Source organism: Blennius ocellaris, assembly GCF_963422515.1.
Source record: "Blennius ocellaris genome assembly, chromosome: 24".
Lineage (NCBI taxonomy): Eukaryota > Metazoa > Chordata > Actinopteri > Blenniiformes > Blenniidae > Blennius > Blennius ocellaris.
In genome coordinates, this window is record NC_137673.1 from 3822115 (window position 1) to 3839530 (window position 17416).

A 17416-nucleotide genomic window follows, 5' to 3' on the forward strand; every position below is an offset into this window, starting at 1 on the left:
TGCAGACAAAGAGGGCGAGCCGGTGCTCCTCTGGGCAGGGGTCCAGTGGAACTCACGGCGGTGGAGGTTGGTGGGGGGGTGTAGGCACACGTTTGACCAAAGCCTTTATGTAAGGTGGAGGTGGGGGGGGCCCAAACGACAAAAAGAAAGAGACACAGGACACAAAGATGGAGGGGCACTCAGGCATCTGGGACTCTATTCACTGGGCAACGGCTCGGGCTGGGAGTCCTCACCACTGAAGCATGTGCTGCAGGACGCAGAGACACATTCAGCCTTTTGCCTCACCTCATTACGCTTGTTGCATGTGGCTATAGGAAGTATCTGCCTCAGCAGAACAAGAGCGGAGCGTCTCTCCGGACCCCAGGACGACGTGGCTTCACCTTTGATGCTCGGGCAGGAAACCCGGCAGAGAATAGCTGAACTAAACACTCACAGCCAAAAGAAAACAGGAAGAGTAATCAGTTCCTTCACTTCCTGGTACGGAGACACCTGCAGAGCTCCAACCTCTTACATCACTGGAAACAAAAGACTTCATGGACAGACAAGATTTCAGGCAAACCTGAAAGCTGAACATGATGACTTCACATGTTCCTTTAAGTTAGAAGCAAGAGGATAAAATAATCTGCTGAGCTTTAAGGGAAATCAACAAGTCTTTTCACAGGTCAGGAGGTGAAATGTTTCCTGTTCTTTCTGAGGAGAAATGCATCCTGTTTATGTCCTCCCTCTCCGTCCACTTCGGTCCAGGCCATGCACAGCCAAGCGTCGGAATGAAACGAGCCTCACTCACACTGCAGATGAGCTTTTTGACCTGCCTGAAACTGAGCTGCTCTTCATCACCTGCTTGACCTGGCTGAAGCAGAAATATGAGCCAGAATTGTGGCATTTTAAACTCAATTCAACTTTATTTATACAGCACGACACACAACACAGTCACTTGAAACCCAACAAATCCACATTTCCGTTTGATTCAGATCAGCCGATGAGCCTTAGTTAAAAGTTCCTGTGATACTTTACAGAGAAATCAATCAGTAGAACACTTGAAGACCACAGAGCCTCAACAAGCAGGAATCTGTGCAGCAGGCAGACAAACAGCTGCGGACCTCAGCCAGACAATAACCCCCCCCCCCCCCAAGTGCAAATAAAAGCTCCAAAAAGTACTGGACGTGTGTGTGCATGTGGAATCTGATTACTCCTGGGGTGTGAAGTGGAGCTCAGAGGTTCCAGACAAAGATGTGTTGGATTTAGATGCATACGTTCACCTCAGTCTGCGAGTGTCTATAACAAGCTGCTCCGTGTGGATCTGGACCCTTTGACATCTTACAGCCACAATAAAACAATATAAATGCCGATTAAACTGGAGCAAAACAATGTGATCATGAGACGTCTGAATCAAACAGCTCCTCTTACTCAGGTACAGTTAAAGGCGATATTTCAAGTCCACACATCTTGTCAGTCAAACAGGCTTCAGGGAACAAGATTAGACCTGAAATCGGGTATTTAGGATGCAGCGCTGGCCTGCGCACAACAAACAAGTTTTAATCTGTGGGGATTAGCAGCCTCAACAATAGCCACTGACCGTGCTTTTATAATTGAGATTACCATGTGCACTGTAAGTAAATCAGGCCTTGTTATCTTTATTGATTGGGTGTTGACCTCGATACTGACAGGCTATCGGCGAGTTGGTTCAGGAAGTCTGCGAGTGAAAAGTTTTTATCACGGATTATCACTGACACAGTTGTTTTTCACGCAACAAATCACGTAATAACTAACGTGCGGACCTGCAGTTGCATGATGATCACAGTGGGCTTCTTGAAAGACGAGCTGCAGACGCAGGATCTGCTACACGACGCGCACCCGGCTTGTGCAAAGCCGCCGTTTTAGTGTATTAATGACGCTAATGCTAATATTGCATTACTTTAATCTGCTTATTTTAAACCCTATTTCACCTCGTTTTGACATAAAACTGCCCCACCGTCACAATATGACTCTAGACCAACTTTAACAAAAGCAGCGTGAAGCAGCAAGGACACGGAAGGAAGCGAAGAGCAGCCACACTTCTCCTTTATTTCTACACAAAAAGCTCCATTCAATAAAAAAAAAAAAAAAAAAGCACGCTGGGTCATTCAGATCCACATCTTGGCTGCAGTGGATCAATTTTATAAACCACAGTGTGGTCAAATATCAGTGAAGGATTAAAAAAATAAATAAATAAAAGAGATGTTTTCGATGTTAGTGAGATTAAAGCTGATGAAAGAGGTTTTTTTTTTTTTTTTTTTTTTTTTTTCTTTTCATTTTATTGTCAAAACATTAGTTTGCCAAAGGGAGAGCTGCCACTGAGAGCACTGACCTGCTTTAAGACAAAGCATCATGTGGTGCAGAATTCCTGACATGCCTGGAAGGTAAAGGTCCTCTGCTGAGTGCACCTTGAGACCACGAAAAAATGTGGCGAGAGTTTAACAAAAAATAAAGCAGACAGAAAAGCCAAGCCGTGCTGCTTGGGTCTCTGGATGTCATGTTTTTTTCATGATGTAGGATCAGCTTGCAGGAAATGAGCCACAAGATTAGAATGTCATCCCATTTTTTTTTTTTCCCCACATGTTGCCGTGCAATGCCCCCGATTACTGAGAAGTTTCCCCACCAGAGACATTATCTGTCGCCATCCCGTCACTGAGCGACTGGAGACGCGTCTCTTTAATTCCAAACTCTACATGAAACATGCTCCACTGTAAGGACCAGTCCCATCAGCCTGATTCCAGCCTGCCACTGGAGGCTGTGTGGAAAAAAGGTGGTTTTTCTCAGAGCTGCATGACGGCTGAGCTTCAGCTGCGTTTTCTCGGAGACAACGCGAGGACAGCCGTTGGGATTTCCGTCAGCTTCCTTGTTGTCTCACCTTGTCCTGTACGCACGCCGGCCTTGGCCCCGCCGTGACTCACCGCCACGCCAGCAGGCATTATCGCCACCGAACTGACCTCGCATGCAGAAAATAAAAACCAAACGGCCGCCAGATAGCGGCGAGGCTTTTGGGTGCGGCGGCATGACAGTGTCTCAGTCTCAGTGTGTCGGGTTCCACAGTGTAAATATGTGAACGCGTGTCCAGCTTAACGGCTGTTAAATCATTGACTTTCATTCATTCTGCGACAGACGACAAACACTCCAGTGAGCGACCATGACTCGCAATGTGGCAAACTATCTGGAAACGAATCTTTATCGTGGGGCTGATGAGACGATGAAGCTCAGGTGTTTGGTAAAGGCCACGCCCTCAACGTCAAAACACACCAGGGAGGGTCGTCAAGGGAGAAAACCCAGGGATCCTGATTACCAAGGAGACACACGTTGGACGGGAAAGTCGTCACATGCAGACGATTTGATGTCACAGACTCCAGGCGATGTAAGGCCATGAGGAGGCCATGAGGAGGATGAAGGAACGCCCAGAGGAGAGAGAGCGCGATGTGACACAATGCCGGCGTAGCACTTACCTCGATAACACGCCGATAGATAAAGCAAATGCTGCTGTGATAACAACTCACTTTAGGGTCGGCAGGCCATGAGCTTCACCAGCATGACGATGGTGTTTCTCCTTTGACCTTCTGCTGCTGAGTCATGAAATCAGGACATGACTCGACACAGCTTGTTCTTCACAGGGTGATTAAAGGAAACGTCCGCGGGGACCAGCGGGGTAATTAACTAATTAACGCCCACCAGCAACATTCTTCCTCCCCGGAGAGTCGCGTGGAACAGAAAGAGACCGTCAACGACCAACGTCCCATCACCACCTCACCACCTCACACGGCCAACTGTCCTTCAGCGAAGCACATTAAAGATTTAAACACACAAAGTGTTGTCAATCAAAGCTTGTTTACTTCATCTCAGGTTGTGTTTGCGAACAGTTTTAGTTGTATTTGCTTTCGCACAATTTTAATTAAACCCTTTCAGCCTGGCTGCGCCAATAAAATCAGAATACAATAAAAATGTGTCTCCCCGTATATGTTAGTGAAAGCTTCATATAGACACGACATAAGCAGCCCTGCATGTTAGCCACGTGCCGCGAACTTGTGCCGTCTGTGTTTGTGTTTTCCCTCCTCCGCCACAAGGCCGTCTGCAGAGATTTTTCTCGGATGGAAAAGCGTCGCAGCCACACAAACATGTTTTTCCTGCCGGGCCGTCGCCTCGCTGTGTCTCTGCAGCGGTAATCACTGCACGGCGGATATCAGGTGAGAGCGAGCGGCGGCGGTGGCAGTGGGTGCTTTGGTTTCGATCGCGTGTCGCACTCCCCGGGTGGGCGGTTGCCATGGAGACCCACATGAGGGACGGTGTGTGTCTCGGCCCGCCAGTGACGATAATTGACTCAGTCGGACTCGGAGGAGAGTCAAGCAGGGCCTGCAGATCGTCTGCAGATCGTTTTGTAGCAACACCTATTGTTCACTTGACACTTTGACACAACAAACCATCACAATGAAACTGCAATTAAAGCCATGAAACATCAAAATAACTGCAAACACTTCTGTCGTTACGACCTGGCCGATACTGACAAGCAGCTCTTACACAGATTCCACTCTGATTTCTACTAGTTTGAACAAATTGAGTGTTGTTAAACCATTTGTACTTGTTTTTGAGTCATTAAAAAAACAATCAGCTGGTTTGGCTCCAGATATTCCTCCTTATGGAGCGATAACACACCGTGGGTCTGATAGTGTTAAATTAAACGACCATATAAAACCCTACTTTAAGCGAGTTTATCTAAACGACTGGACTGTTTGTGTGGAATTCATAAAGATCTGACAGATACACAAAATGTTCTTGGCATGGACGTATCTTTGTGTTGCTCAGGCTTCCCCCGAGGGATCTGATGTCGTGCAATCATGCAAATCCTGCGAGGGAGAATGCTTGGCTTCGTGGCGTACGTACGTGTTGCAGTGTTAAAACAGTGTGATCTGGAGGTGACCCTCAACCAGAACCATTAGCAGTAGAACTCCACGATAATCCTCCCAGCTCTTCCGGACGCAAGAGCAGTTCTATCCGTCGGATCAAAACAAACCGTCCATTAGCGTCTGCGGAGTGCAGAGCAGCCGATGCGGACGGAGTCCGTCCACTTTCCATCGATCAATCAGCGCCGTCCGGCTCAGACGCCGCGGCGTGTGGGAGGCAGACGGCGAAATGTGTTGGCGAGGATGAGGAGAATAGCTCTCCATCGAGACCCGGGCCAGTGACTCAGCAGCTGCTGTTGCCATGGGTTACCAGACGGGACACCCTCCCCTATCCCACCTAAAGATCCCGCCTCACTTTCTCTGCAGGCCGGCACACACACACACACACACACACACACACTGAGGTGTTAATCCAGCTCACTCGCCCACTAACCTCCACACACCCTCCTCCATGCAGATTACCGCCTCATTAGGAGAAATCCACTTACAACATGGACGACCTGCAGTTCGACACCAAACCTGCACTTTTTGCTCCTTTTACCGTCACAAATCCTCACGCCGGCCGCCCGCTTAGCCATCAAATATGGATCGTGCAAACGGCAGTGCTGACGGAAGCCCTCCCGAGGTCGAACGCGACGCTGGAGGACGTGACAGCCACGTCATGCTAATGCCATTAAGGCTTTGTAGGCGGTGGCTAATTTTGTAAATCTAAGGCTCTCTGGGTCAGGGCGAGCTGTCCCAGCAGCCACTGCTCCACTCCCCAGGCTCCTCCACTTCCTGGATCCTGCTCTTTATAAAGCCAGTGGCCGAAGTGTGTGTGTGTGTGTGTGAGAGAGACAAGAAGCCAGTCCAACACTCCTTTTAGTAACAAATTGGTTTTTTTATTACAACATTTCACGGCTTTTTTTTGTTGTTTTTCCCCATTTGTGGTGATGGTTTTTGTGGCAGAATAACACGACTGCTGGGAATTTTACAAAAAAAAAAACAAAAAAAAAAATCTCCAAAGAACTGTGATCTACACACCGACTCCCCCAGCTTGTGTCCACAGACCACTCAGACACCAACAGTTTAAGGTGTTTAAGGTCCGTTCGTGTCTCCCACGGTCGAGGTGGAATCCATCTCTATCCTCGCGTACAAACAAAAAAAAAAACCAAACAAACAATTGGGAGGGAGTGGAGGGGGAGGGCGTTTACATTTTGGCCAGCGTACAAACAAAGTTGTGCATTTTCCAAAAAAACAAAACAAAACACGGAGAAGCTGGACGCCTCGCCACACGGGAGAGGCGAGGTGTTGGCGTGCTGCGCCCCCCCCGTCAGACGTGGACGAGCACCTTCAGGACCCTCCGCCTCCCTCCCCAGAGGAGCAGGCGGGGGGGCACGAGGGGGGGCCCGCTGCCCCCACGCAGGCGTCGTCCGTCCGTGGCCGGGTGTGGTGGCGGCTTCATGTTTGGGTTACAGAGTTATACATCTAGAGGAAGTGAGTGAAAACAAGGCAATGCAGGAGGAGGGGGGGGTGTACAGTGCATGGTGGGAGAGGAGGACGAGGGGGGGCTTCACTACGAGGCCGCCTTCTCCTGTTCGATGGCTGCAGAGGAAGAAGAAGAAGAGGGTGAGGACGGTGAGGACAGGGATCACATAAGACTGCTCGGTGGTCTGCGTCACTCACTCTCTTTGGTGGGCAGAGGATTCTTCTCCTGCGTCTCAGTCTTCTTCAGCTTGGACTTGTCGAACGAGTTGACCTCGGAGATGTCGGGCTTGTCGGACATGATGTCAGGTTTTCAGTCTGAGGAGGAAGCAGAGGAGGAGAAGCAGGGTCAGGGCGTTGTCTCAGCCTCTCATCTCTTTAGGGGTAATTTTTTTGTCTTTGTTTTTTTAATGTGTTCATTGCGCAGCCGCATGACGCGCCTCCTTTTGTTCCCGTTATCCAGCGCGCAGCAGCGGCATGTGCGCGCACAATGCAGCCGCTCACATTTACATAACAAAGACACAGTTCCCATGCTGTGGTTGGGGGGGGAAAAAAAGAAAAGAAAGGAAAGCAGCAGCCTGTGAGTGATTTCGAAAATATATTTTTTTCAAAAGAAAGAAAACAGGATTCTGAGTTTCCACGTGGACGCGCACTTGTGGAGGGACCACCGCCCTGATGGGGCGCAAAAAACACGCGCAGAGGAAAATCTAAATCGTGGAAGGATCGAGGAGATGGTTGTGATAACGGAGGGGGGCGTGAGGCAACAAAGCCTCCTGTGTGTGTGCGCGCGCAGACAAAGACGCAGCGCGCATCCGGACACGGAACGGCGTGAAAAATGTGGAAAAAAGAAAGCGTCCTGCTCGGCGGCGCGTCTCCTTTGTGAGGCACCAGGGTGTGTGCTGCCGAGGGGTCGTGGTCGGAGGGAGGAAGGGATGGAGGGAGGGAGGGGGTCTTACCGATGCGCTGGCGGTAGGCTGGATGATCCGTGGTCCGTGCGTCGCAGCAGTGTTGGCGCGGCTGTGCGCAGCCTGCTCATATAGTCCTGGATATGCTAATGACATATGACATCACCAGCGCCATCCTCCTGCGCGCACGCGCGCATACACGCCCACACACACACCCGCACGCACACGCACACACACACACACACACACACACACACACGCGCGCCTCGATTTTTATTTTTCAATAAACGCGTGTTTTGTTTCTCCACGTTCAGACCAAACAAGCACTTTTTGACTTTTCCTTTTGTTTAAAAAACGGTGTTTCCTTGTTCTTCTCCAGCGTGGCTGCACATTCATGCACCGCGGGCGCCACCTGGTGGTCAAATGCCGTCAAGTTTCCCGGTCTTATCCTGCAGGTGCAACTTTTTACTGCAGGAATTAGAAGGAATTAAAAAAAAAAGATGACGACCTTTAATATGAGCTTCATAGGTCACATCTTCTCCACTTCCTGTCCACACACGCTGACAGGCTTTATTCAAGGAAATGCACGGATTTATACACAAAATATGTTTTATTTAATCTCGAGATGCAATAATTTAACATCATTGAACTGCAGTTTGAGCTCAGGATGTTCAGATTTAGATTCCAAAGACAAATCACAAAACGGAAATTCTACTTTTCCAGTTTCTGGCTCTTTTTAAAGTTTCTCAATTCATAGTCTTTGCTTATGGAGCAGCTAAGATGCTAATTGACTTAAAACTTTCATTGTTACTTTGAAAACTCATTTCAAACAAACTTCTACTTTCTAGCAAATAAGACTCATGTGGAACCACAAGACATGTTTAACACCTAAAATGAGGAAAAGAAAGCTGATAAGTCATGGATTTTCACTACTAACATCTCAAAGCTTTTGAATATCCATTTATTTGTTTCAGTGCTTTTTGTGTGACGTAACGTTTTCTAACAAGGAGCTTGGCAAAATTCACTGCAGGTGTTTGACCAATAGGCTTCCTGATTTAAACTATTTCAGCCATTTTCTCCTTTTATTTTGCAGGAATGGAATGAAGATGAAATGAGACGGGAGTGTGGAAGCCATCGTCAAAGCTTTATTGTGAAAGGTACAGCTCCAAGAGTTACACGTTAAAAAAAAAAAAAAATCACTTTTCAGCAGCTGCAGGCTAAACGGTGAAACTCTGCCTGTGTTTCGCCGACAGATCGCTCACATCATTTTCATGACCTTTTGGAGGAGGGCGACACCTGGAATCTGCCCCCGGGATCCGTGCAGCAGTGAGAGGTGGGGGGGGGGGGGGGGGGGGTTGAGAGCAGAAGTGGAAATAAAGACTCATAAATACAAAAGAGGAGGAAGTGATGTGACGAGCGCCGTGTCGGAGCCCCGCCCACATTCACGGAGCCCCGCCCCCTTCACAGCGGGACGTGGCTGAAGAGGTAGGACACGGACTCGCCGTTGTGGGTTCTCCTGATGGCCTCCGCCAGGATCATGGAGATGTCGATGACCTGCAGCACAGACAGGAAGTCAGCGCCATTTTCAACCTTTTATCCACTTTAATCAGTTTCTTTGGGTGTTTTTAATGCTTCAACTCACTTTTGTACCTTTTTTTCTTCAGTGGTTTTTAGCACTTTTAGAAGATGTAAACACCACTGCGGTCATATCTATTGTTTCCTTTTTATCTTGAGTCTTTTTATTAAAAAAAACAACAAAAAACAGGAGTCTGGAACTTTAAGTGGCAAAGTAAAAATTGTCTGGAGAAACAAACATTTTAAGATACTACAGCTATGCTTTATTATGGTTTTAGCTTTTATAGCCGTTTTTATTTTTTGGGGGTGATTTTTCCTTATTTTTCTGGGTTTTGACACGTTTACCATTTTGTTGCTGCTGTTGTAGCTCTACCAGCTTTCTTCATTCTTCCCTGCTTTTTCCCAAAACCTTTTGTTTCTTCATTTTTTTTCTATTCCTGCATGAAAAAGCTGTACGAGCAAATTTAAAGATTTTTAACCACTTTTGAACAATTTTCTTTTAACAATTCCAGCGCTACTGGCAGTTTTATCAGGTTTCCTCCTGGAGTTTAGACCATTTTAGAAAATCAGTGTTGAAATGCAAATGAAATAAAAAACACCTGAGACATCTAGTCTAAAGCAATCCTCTTGAGCAGTTTGCAGTGATTTTAGCCATTTTGTTTTGCTTTATTAGCCGTTTCTTATCCTTTTCCACTGCATTTCCTTTCAACATTTTTAGTGGTTTTTGACATTCATAAACATTTGAGCCATTTCACCCAGGAGGTTAAAGTGTGGAGTTCTAATAAATCTAGTAAAAATCTGTTTATCTGTATAGAATTTAGTGAAACATTCAGGCAGCTGCTGAACAGCCTCGTGCAGAAAGTTGATCAAACTTTACTGTGAACATTTCCACTGTTTTTATTTTGTTTTAAGACCCACTTTAAAATCATCATAACATTGCTCGGTACCTGTATTTTGGGACACGCCTTCATCTTCTCCTCCTGCGGGATGGTGTTGGTCACCACCACGGCCTCGAACGGCGCGCTGTTGATGCGCGAGATGGCCGGCCCGGAGAAGATGCCGTGCGTGAGGATGGCGTAGACCTTCACGGCTCCGGCGTCGATCAGCCTGCAGGAGAGAAGCAGATTAAAACTCTGCGCGTCCGGGGGGGGGGGGGGGGGTCGCCTTGCCGACGGCGGCACTGACTTGTCGGCCGCGTGACAGATGGTCCCGCACGTGTCCGCCATGTCGTCCACCAGGATGGCCACGCGGTCCTTGACGTCGCCCACCAGCACCATGCGGTCCACCTCGTTGGCCTTCTTCCTCTCTTTGTGGATCAGAGCGAAGTCCACGTTGAGGCGGTCGGCGATGGACGTCACCCTGGGCGAGGACAGAAAGTGAAACAGCCGGTTCCGAACAGCAGAGCGACACCCGGAGCTTTGAGCGAGTCGGCGCACCTCTTGGCCCCGCCCGCATCGGGAGACACGATGATGCAGTTCTTCCACTCGGGAATGTTTTCTCGGATCCACTGCAGCACCGCCGGCTCTGCGTACAGGTTGTCCACCGCGATGTCGAAGAAACCCTGGAAAACAAACGGAGGACACGTGTTGTTAAACCGAAAGACACACAAACTAATACAAGTGGTTCTGGAGTAAACAACCTCTGTTTACACAAGAACATTTCGCCTTTCAGATTCAGAAAAGTTTTGCGTTTGTGCAGCAACATTTTGAAAATGTAGTTTTTATGTGAGGCCACTAGTGGGTGCCATTTCTTTGTTTTTTGTCATGAAACGCCACACACACACACGCTGCAGGGAAGCCTGCTCTATAAACACTAAATGTCGAGTACATGAACTTTCCTATGGACAGAAGGCGGTGGATTGTTATCCCGAGGACTGTCAACTATAAAAGACTCAGGAGAATATGGACTGGGAATCATGACTCAGGGAAACATTGTCCTTATTGTACATCTACTGAGCATGTGCAGAAGGACAATTTATTATGGCGGCGTGATCATACGCACACATAGCGTTTCCACAGCGAGTACGCCGAGATGAAGCCTTCTCAAAATGTTGCATTTTCAGTGCCTCCAAGCATCGCTGCTGTGCAACACTCAGAATGCAACAAAAGCTCTGGTTTTCCACTTGGAAACGTTGCGTGAAACAGGGCAACAGATCGGCAGGACTGACCTGGATCTGGGAGGCGTGCAGGTCCATCGTGATGATGTGATCGGCTCCGGCCACAGACAGCATGTTGGCCACCAGCTTGGCTGATATTGGCGCTCGACTCTGGGACGGACACGAACACAGACGCTCCGGTGAGCTCAAAACACCAGGGTCCTCAATTGTACGAACCGTGTCGCTACTCCATTACGACGTCCACCTTGTCTTTCTTGTCCTGCCGGGCGTATGGGAAGCAGGGGATGACGGCGGTGACGCGGGACGAGGAGGCGATCTTGCAGGCGTTGATCATTATGAGCAGCTCCATGAGGTTGTCGTTGATTTCACCACAGCCGCTCTGCACAATGTAGACGTCCTCACCTCGCACGCTCTCCCCGATCTCCACACTGTGCACGCAAAACAAGTTAATAGAACACTGAGCGTGAATAAATGGTGCTACATGTGATAGTATGCAATGCTTTAGTGCCAGATATTGAATGAAGCAGTGACTCTTCACCCACTTGCTCAAGACTAACAAACGAGACAAGTCTGGGCCAAGTCTCATGTGTGGAGGTGGAAAAGACGAAGGAAAAAAAAAAAGACACGACCTGCCCGATATGTTCAGCGTGTGTGTGCGAGACATTCCTGAGGGGACGACCACGTCCTCCCTGCCTCTGTCATGTGACCACAGACAGTCACAAGGTCTCTCTCTCTTTTTTAGAGAAATCAGACACGTAAAAAGTCACAAATCAGGTTCCCCAACTCACACAACCCGAGTTTATTTTGCAAACAAGGCGAGCAAATGAAGGCAAGGCCTATATTTGGTCATTTCTACCTGCACAAAAACAAACAAACAAGTCCTGTTCCCAGGACTCTGCTCTGGTCCTTGACCTCGCCAAGTCACCTGGTGCAAACTATGAGCAGAGGCGCAATCAACACGGAGCTCTCACCTCCCCGAGACAGCTGCCTCCCTGGAGATAACGCTTCTGCAGGATAATCGGAGCTTCTTTCCCTGCGTTTCTGGGGCTTAATACAGTCAGATAGAGGAACGATAACAAAACAACACATGCACATTGTGGACGCTTTCATCCCGAGTGCACTATGCGGATCACAAAGTGCATTACCGCAGCCGCAGATGGATTTAAACCACACATGCATGCAGGCTTTAAATCTGCAAAGGAGGCGAAATAAATCCCACTCTGCAACAGGCGCCATGAACGCACCACAAAAAAGTTAAACAAGCTCACATGCAAGTAATGCTCCCAAACTGAGTGCATGTGATTCCTACAGTTAATTAACGTCATCTGAAGCATTTGAAAACCTTCCTGACAGTCATAGAGTTTAATCTCCCCCCCCCGTCCTGTCAGATGTTTCAGCGAACCACATGCTTCTCATGCTAACGGAAAACCGCGTTCGAACGCTGCATGCTATCCAGGTTCCATTATCGGACGTCGTCTCTTCACAGACTTGCTGTTGAACTTATTTTCCAAAACGCACAACACGGCTAAAAAAAGATCTACGAGCTTAAATGACAGGGCGCGTGTTCGAAATGGACAATGTCAACGTTTTTAAGGGGATAAACCTCGAGGATTATTGCGTATTTAGCCAGGTGTTACGTTGAAATGAGTAACCCCCCCAACAATCGGTCCGCACTTCGAAAGTAGAAGCATATTTTGGTCAAACTTTTATCCAAAATAGTTATTTGCGCTCCATTCTTAGTGGCTTTAGTCAGACATGAGGAGAAAAAGATGAAAAGTTAGCAAACTAGAACAGAATGTGACTCCTGCGTGCTCGCGCACCACATGAGTTAGCCGAGTTAGCATGAGCACGCAACGAACTAAATATTGCATAACTCCACACACGCACACTCCGCTGCGTAGCTCAGTTTAGTTTTAGAGGCAGAAAACATGAAATTCTGGTCATATCGAGAGAAAACAGCTGGTATTAGTGGGGTTAAAGGGCGGCGTGGGTGGCTGTCCGATAATAGGAGCATGGGCATTAGCTAGTGTGTTTACATGTGGCTAGCTGGTCACGTGTACTGTCGCCCGCTTAATAGTAAACTATTGTTAGCTTCAAGTTAGCTCGAAGCTAACCGCTCCGCACGGGGCGAGCGAGCGCAGGCGCCCCAGTCTCCCGCTCCCTCTCCCCGGGAGCCACCCTACCATGTCTCCTGGTTGCTGAACTTCTTGGTGATCACTTTGCCCAGATCCAGCCCCAGCCGATCCGCCACTTTCTGGGACAGGTCGTGGTGCGAGCTCCCGCTGAAGAGCACGATGTTCGGCATGTCCGCTCGGAGGGAAGAGAAGAGACGCGCCGCAGAAGAGAGGGGGGTCCCCGGGTCAGAGAGGGAGTGCAGGCCGGGATCAGTGCAGCAGGCCGGGCATCGCTCAGTTGGAAGGGACGGAGGAACTACCAGCTACAGCGGGAGAGAGCGTGTGAAGGGGGGCGGAGGGCGGTGGGGGGCGTCCACCAATCACACTCTCCCAGGCTGCACTCTTTACTCTCACTTTTCTTTTTCTCAAGAAAAAAAACAAACTTTCTCTTCTTACATTTTCTGGAAACACTTTATTATCTAAAATGTATTTCTTATTATAACTGAACTAAATATTTTTGAATCCGTAAAATACATTTGTGAAAGCGAAAAAATGTATTATGACGTTTAAACTATTATCCATCCAAATAGAAAAATAATAGCAAATAAATGAATAATAAATAAATTATCTTAAAGAACACAACGTTTATAATATTCTCCTGGGCTAGGAGAAACAAAATCTTCCCAGTAACTTTTCCTTTTCAGTGATAACATATTTTCAAATGTTAAATTGTGATTATTATTACTAGCAATAATATTGCACATTAAACTTAAAGTACTCAAGATTATAATTCTTACAAATAAATAAAATCGAAATGCTCCCCAAATCCTCACTGCATTAAATAAAACTATCATTAATTATTAATATAAACACTATTCTATTATATGGCATTTCCTTAAATTGTAAACATAATTGGCTTTCAATGATTTTTTTCAAGATTAATACAATTACAAAATTACAAAAAAGCTTGTATTTGAACAGATTAAAACAACCAAAAGTAATTGATGTCTAATTTATTTCAAAATGTAAAAAAAAAAAAAAAGTATTAATCTAAATAAAGGTTTGAAGGGAATAAAATGGTTTGTGAGCATTTTCAGGATAAATATAGCACCTCGAGTAGAATAATAGAGTGTGCTGCTCTGTGATTGTGTTAGATGATTAGATTTTCCACTCAGAGGAGTCATCTGCTCCCTCGTGTCCTCAGGTCCTGTCCTCACGTGTCCCCCGCTGCTCTTTGTGATGGACGAAACAGAAACAGTGTGACTTGGCTGAGGGACTCCATTGACTGTTGGACACAAACTGAGTGAGGAGATAAAGCGTGAGTGGATCACTTCCATCGATTAAACCCACAAAAAGGGGCGACTCTGCAAATCCTGACCCCTTTAACTCGATAAAAACACACAGCTGAACACAAAGTGTGTTTTTCAGAAATATATTTTATAGATGTCAGAGATGAAATGTCCAAAGCGTAGGTCCCAAAGAAAGATAACATTTTTTTTTTCATCAATAGAGACAAACAACAAACAAAAAATAAGTTTTTTTGTTTTTTTTTCTCCTTAAAAGTCCATTTACATGTAAACCAAGAATTGCTCTTGAGCCACAGTGGTTATTATATATATCGAACTGGCCGAGGTGGGTGTGACAATCAAACGACGATGCCCTTTTTTCTTATTCGTTGTTGTATTTTCTCCCCCAAAGCCGATATCCGAAGACATTCTTTGGGAGGTGGATGTAGCAGAGGTTCCTCTCAAACGCAGTCCGCACACGTCCTAAGTGCTCGATCGTCTCCAGATTCACCAAGAAGTCTTTTGAATTGTTTGCCCGCCAGAGAGGAAGAAATGCTTAAGTCCTCCAGTGTTCTTCTATTGTGCAAATACATTATTTTTATCTGTTACATAGACAAGCAGGCATGCTGACTCACAAACCATGCAAAGAGTTAAAGTTGGCGCGAGCAGACAGCAAAAAAAACAGAGTAGTATCAAAGTTTCTACAAAAAAAAAACTCAAGTTCACTTTTTAAATAATAGAAAAAAAAGCCAAATTAAACAGTAACGAGTGGAATGTTTTCGTCATGAAATAAGTACGAACTTAACCTTCAAATTGTCAGGTTTACAAAACGATATAAAAGAAATGTGATCAGACGGTGTCGGCGTACGTTTCGAGTCGGATCGGCAGAACTCAAGCGCGAAAAAAGAAACACGGACGTCGCGGGAACATGATAGTGCAACACATGCTTCAAGCGAATGTTTTCCATCATCGTAAATTAAAAAGAAACAAACAAACAAAAGAAAATCTTCTTTCTGGAAATCGGTGTCCCTCGCTTCCATTTTCCCGCCTGGAAACCTCACAGTCGAAGAAGAAATGTCTCCATTAGGCAACAAACAGTGCAGTCCATGACGAGTTAAATACGCTGCTTTTTAAGATTGTGGAGTCATATCGTACACCCCCTCCCCCCTTTTTTTCTTTTTGCTCACAATATCATAGCTGTCATTAGAGTACATTTATAAATTCTCCATATACAAATCTCCTATAAACAGTACGCATTATAAATACAGAATTGATGAAAATGTAGAAAGGCTTTGAAGGGAGCCAAAGAAAGAAAGAAAGAAAGAAAGAAAGAAAGAAAGTGTTGCTTCTTATTTCTGATAAATACAAGAAAGAAAAGTCGTGACAATAGTAGTGAGTATGTGAATGGCAGCCCTATAACTATCCCCAAAATGGATATAAACACAAACCTATGGATGAAAAAAGTTAGAAAAATAATCTGAGAGTTAAAAAAAAACAAAAACAAAAAATCAAAAGTGGACTAACAGACACACTTCTGATATCGTGAACTGACGACTCGACGTGGAAATTAAACAACGCTGGACGACCGCCTCTGAAAACAGATTGGATCCGATGTTCATGAAGGTAGTTGCCGCCTGATGTGTGAAGAGTTAAACCAGTAAACGTCAGCGTCGGGAGCCGAAATGTTTGTGAAGTGTGTGACGCAAACTCATGCTTTGGCTTTTCTCGCTTGGCTTTTCTCTTTTGGATAACATTCAGAAGATCTTGCGGGAAAATAAAAACAAAAAGACAAAAAACAAAGGGGTCTCTGGATGGCATGCTCCAAACGCTCCACGTGGTTCCTACAAAGCAACGACTTCAGTTAAAGGGAGGCTACATCGAAGGCTAACACCCTCTCCACGTTTCTCCGAGCTCGCTCCACCTCTGAAGCTGGCAACTACCTTCACTGAGCGCTTTTTTTTTTTCTTGTTGTTTTTTTTTTTTTTTTATACAGAAAAATAGATCCATCCAAAAAATTAAGTGACTCTTCAGGAGAGGCCGTGAGAGACGGAAACGCCGTCTGCGTCACGCTCGAAGTAAACATGCTGAAAGATTGTTTTCGTCATTCTTGAGTCCCCGCCGGAGATGGGGGGGGGGGACCGGACGCCCCCCCCCTCCCCCCGCGCCCAAAATCTTTTATTTTTCTATTTTTTTTATTTTTTTTAACTTTAAGGCAACCTTTTCCTGAACAATCCTGAAATCCAGCGGACCCTCGCCAAGGCACTCCTCTCACGCGGTCAGGCTGGGGCAGCGAGGCGACAGTCCCACCGGTCAAATCTTTGTAAAGAGCCGACTCGGGCCCACCGAAGTCCACAGTGAACCCTTGTGGTAAAAAGTCCGGCGCCGCCGTGCCGCCGCCACATTTCTGTGGAGAAACACTTAAGAAAACAGGAGAGGCGGTCCCTGGTGTCCTGGACGTAAAGCACCACAAGTCTTATCACACCTTTTCCATGGCGAGACCCAGTCGCCCCCCCCCCCCCCCCCCCCCCCCCCCTCCTCCTCCTCCCCCCCCCACTCCTCCAGTTCCACTCGCCCGCTGCCACGATTACTTGGGTAGCCGCTAACGTGGCTAGCTCATGTGGCTAGCTAACGTGGGGGTGTGAGGACTGACAGATAAATGAGTCTCTGAGCGAGTGCCGCCGTAGCAGCGCCGTTTAGGTAGAAGTTTTTTTTTTTCCATTTCGGTCCTCTTGTCTCCTCGTCGGCTCCCCACTCCCGAGGCCGAGCCCACCCCCTCCCCCTCGTGTCGGCCGAGGGTTCCGCCAATCAGAGGTGACTGACGTGGTGAGTGGGGTGAAGGGGGCTAAATGAAGGAGTCAGTCGAGACTCTTCGCCGCTCAAAGAGGTCGTCTCCGGAAAGGTCAAAAGTTACGGTGCGACACCCTCGCGTGTCCCTCCGTTACAGTGGTTCTTCCTCCTCCATGGGTTCCTCCTCCGGCCTGGTGGGGGGGGAAAAAAAGTGGCTTCTCGTTAGCACAAACCAAGGTTGTAA

At 47.0% G+C, this 17416-nt stretch overlaps 2 protein-coding genes across 7 annotated transcripts in view; both read right to left on the minus strand.

Annotated features, from left to right (window-relative positions):
- Positions 1-8417: 8417 nt before the first annotated feature.
- LOC308147716 (ribose-phosphate pyrophosphokinase 2) lies at positions 8418-13428 on the minus strand. 2 transcript variants are annotated; one of them, XM_080520029.1, is made up of 7 exons: positions 13169-13428; positions 11230-11413; positions 11037-11135; positions 10306-10430; positions 10055-10228; positions 9817-9976; positions 8418-8848 (listed from the first exon to the last, which is right to left on the minus strand). In XM_080520029.1, the coding sequence occupies exons 1-7, from the start codon at positions 13288-13290 to the stop codon at positions 8756-8758; spliced, it is 957 nt and encodes a 318-aa protein (XP_080376155.1). In that variant the 5' UTR covers positions 13291-13428; the 3' UTR covers positions 8418-8755. The 2 variants fall into 2 exon arrangements, with proteins under 2 accessions (XP_080376155.1, XP_080376156.1); XM_080520030.1 differs by lacking the exon at positions 13169-13428 and adding an exon at positions 11957-13111.
- A 3540-nt stretch (positions 13429-16968) lies between these two features.
- LOC308147364 (histone deacetylase 4-like) overlaps positions 16969-17416 on the minus strand; it is a gene marked incomplete at its 5' end in the record, with an annotated part of 42901 nt that continues 42453 nt past the window's right edge. For all 5 annotated transcript variants that reach the window (XM_080519482.1, XM_080519480.1, XM_080519481.1 and 2 more), the window contains one exon: positions 16969-17363. In XM_080519482.1, coding sequence (XP_080375608.1) covers positions 17324-17363 — 40 coding nt within the window. In that variant the 3' untranslated portion in view covers positions 16969-17323. The remainder of the gene's footprint in view (positions 17364-17416) is intronic.

What these genes read in the sequence shown, in the direction of transcription:
- LOC308147716 (XM_080520029.1), bottom strand. Translation starts at nt 13,290, where the DNA reads ATGCCGAACATCGTGCTCTTCAGCGGGAGCTCGCACCACGACCTGTCC. An exon ending in TGCACGCCTCCCAGATCCAG is followed by an intron (nt 10,431 to 11,036) that starts GTCAGTCCTGCC and finishes TTTGTTTTCCAG; the next exon opens with GGTTTCTTCGACATCGCGGT. An exon ending in ATCTGTCACGCGGCCGACAA is followed by an intron (nt 9,977 to 10,054) that starts GTCAGTGCCGCC and finishes TCTCTCCTGCAG; the next exon opens with GCTGATCGACGCCGGAGCCG.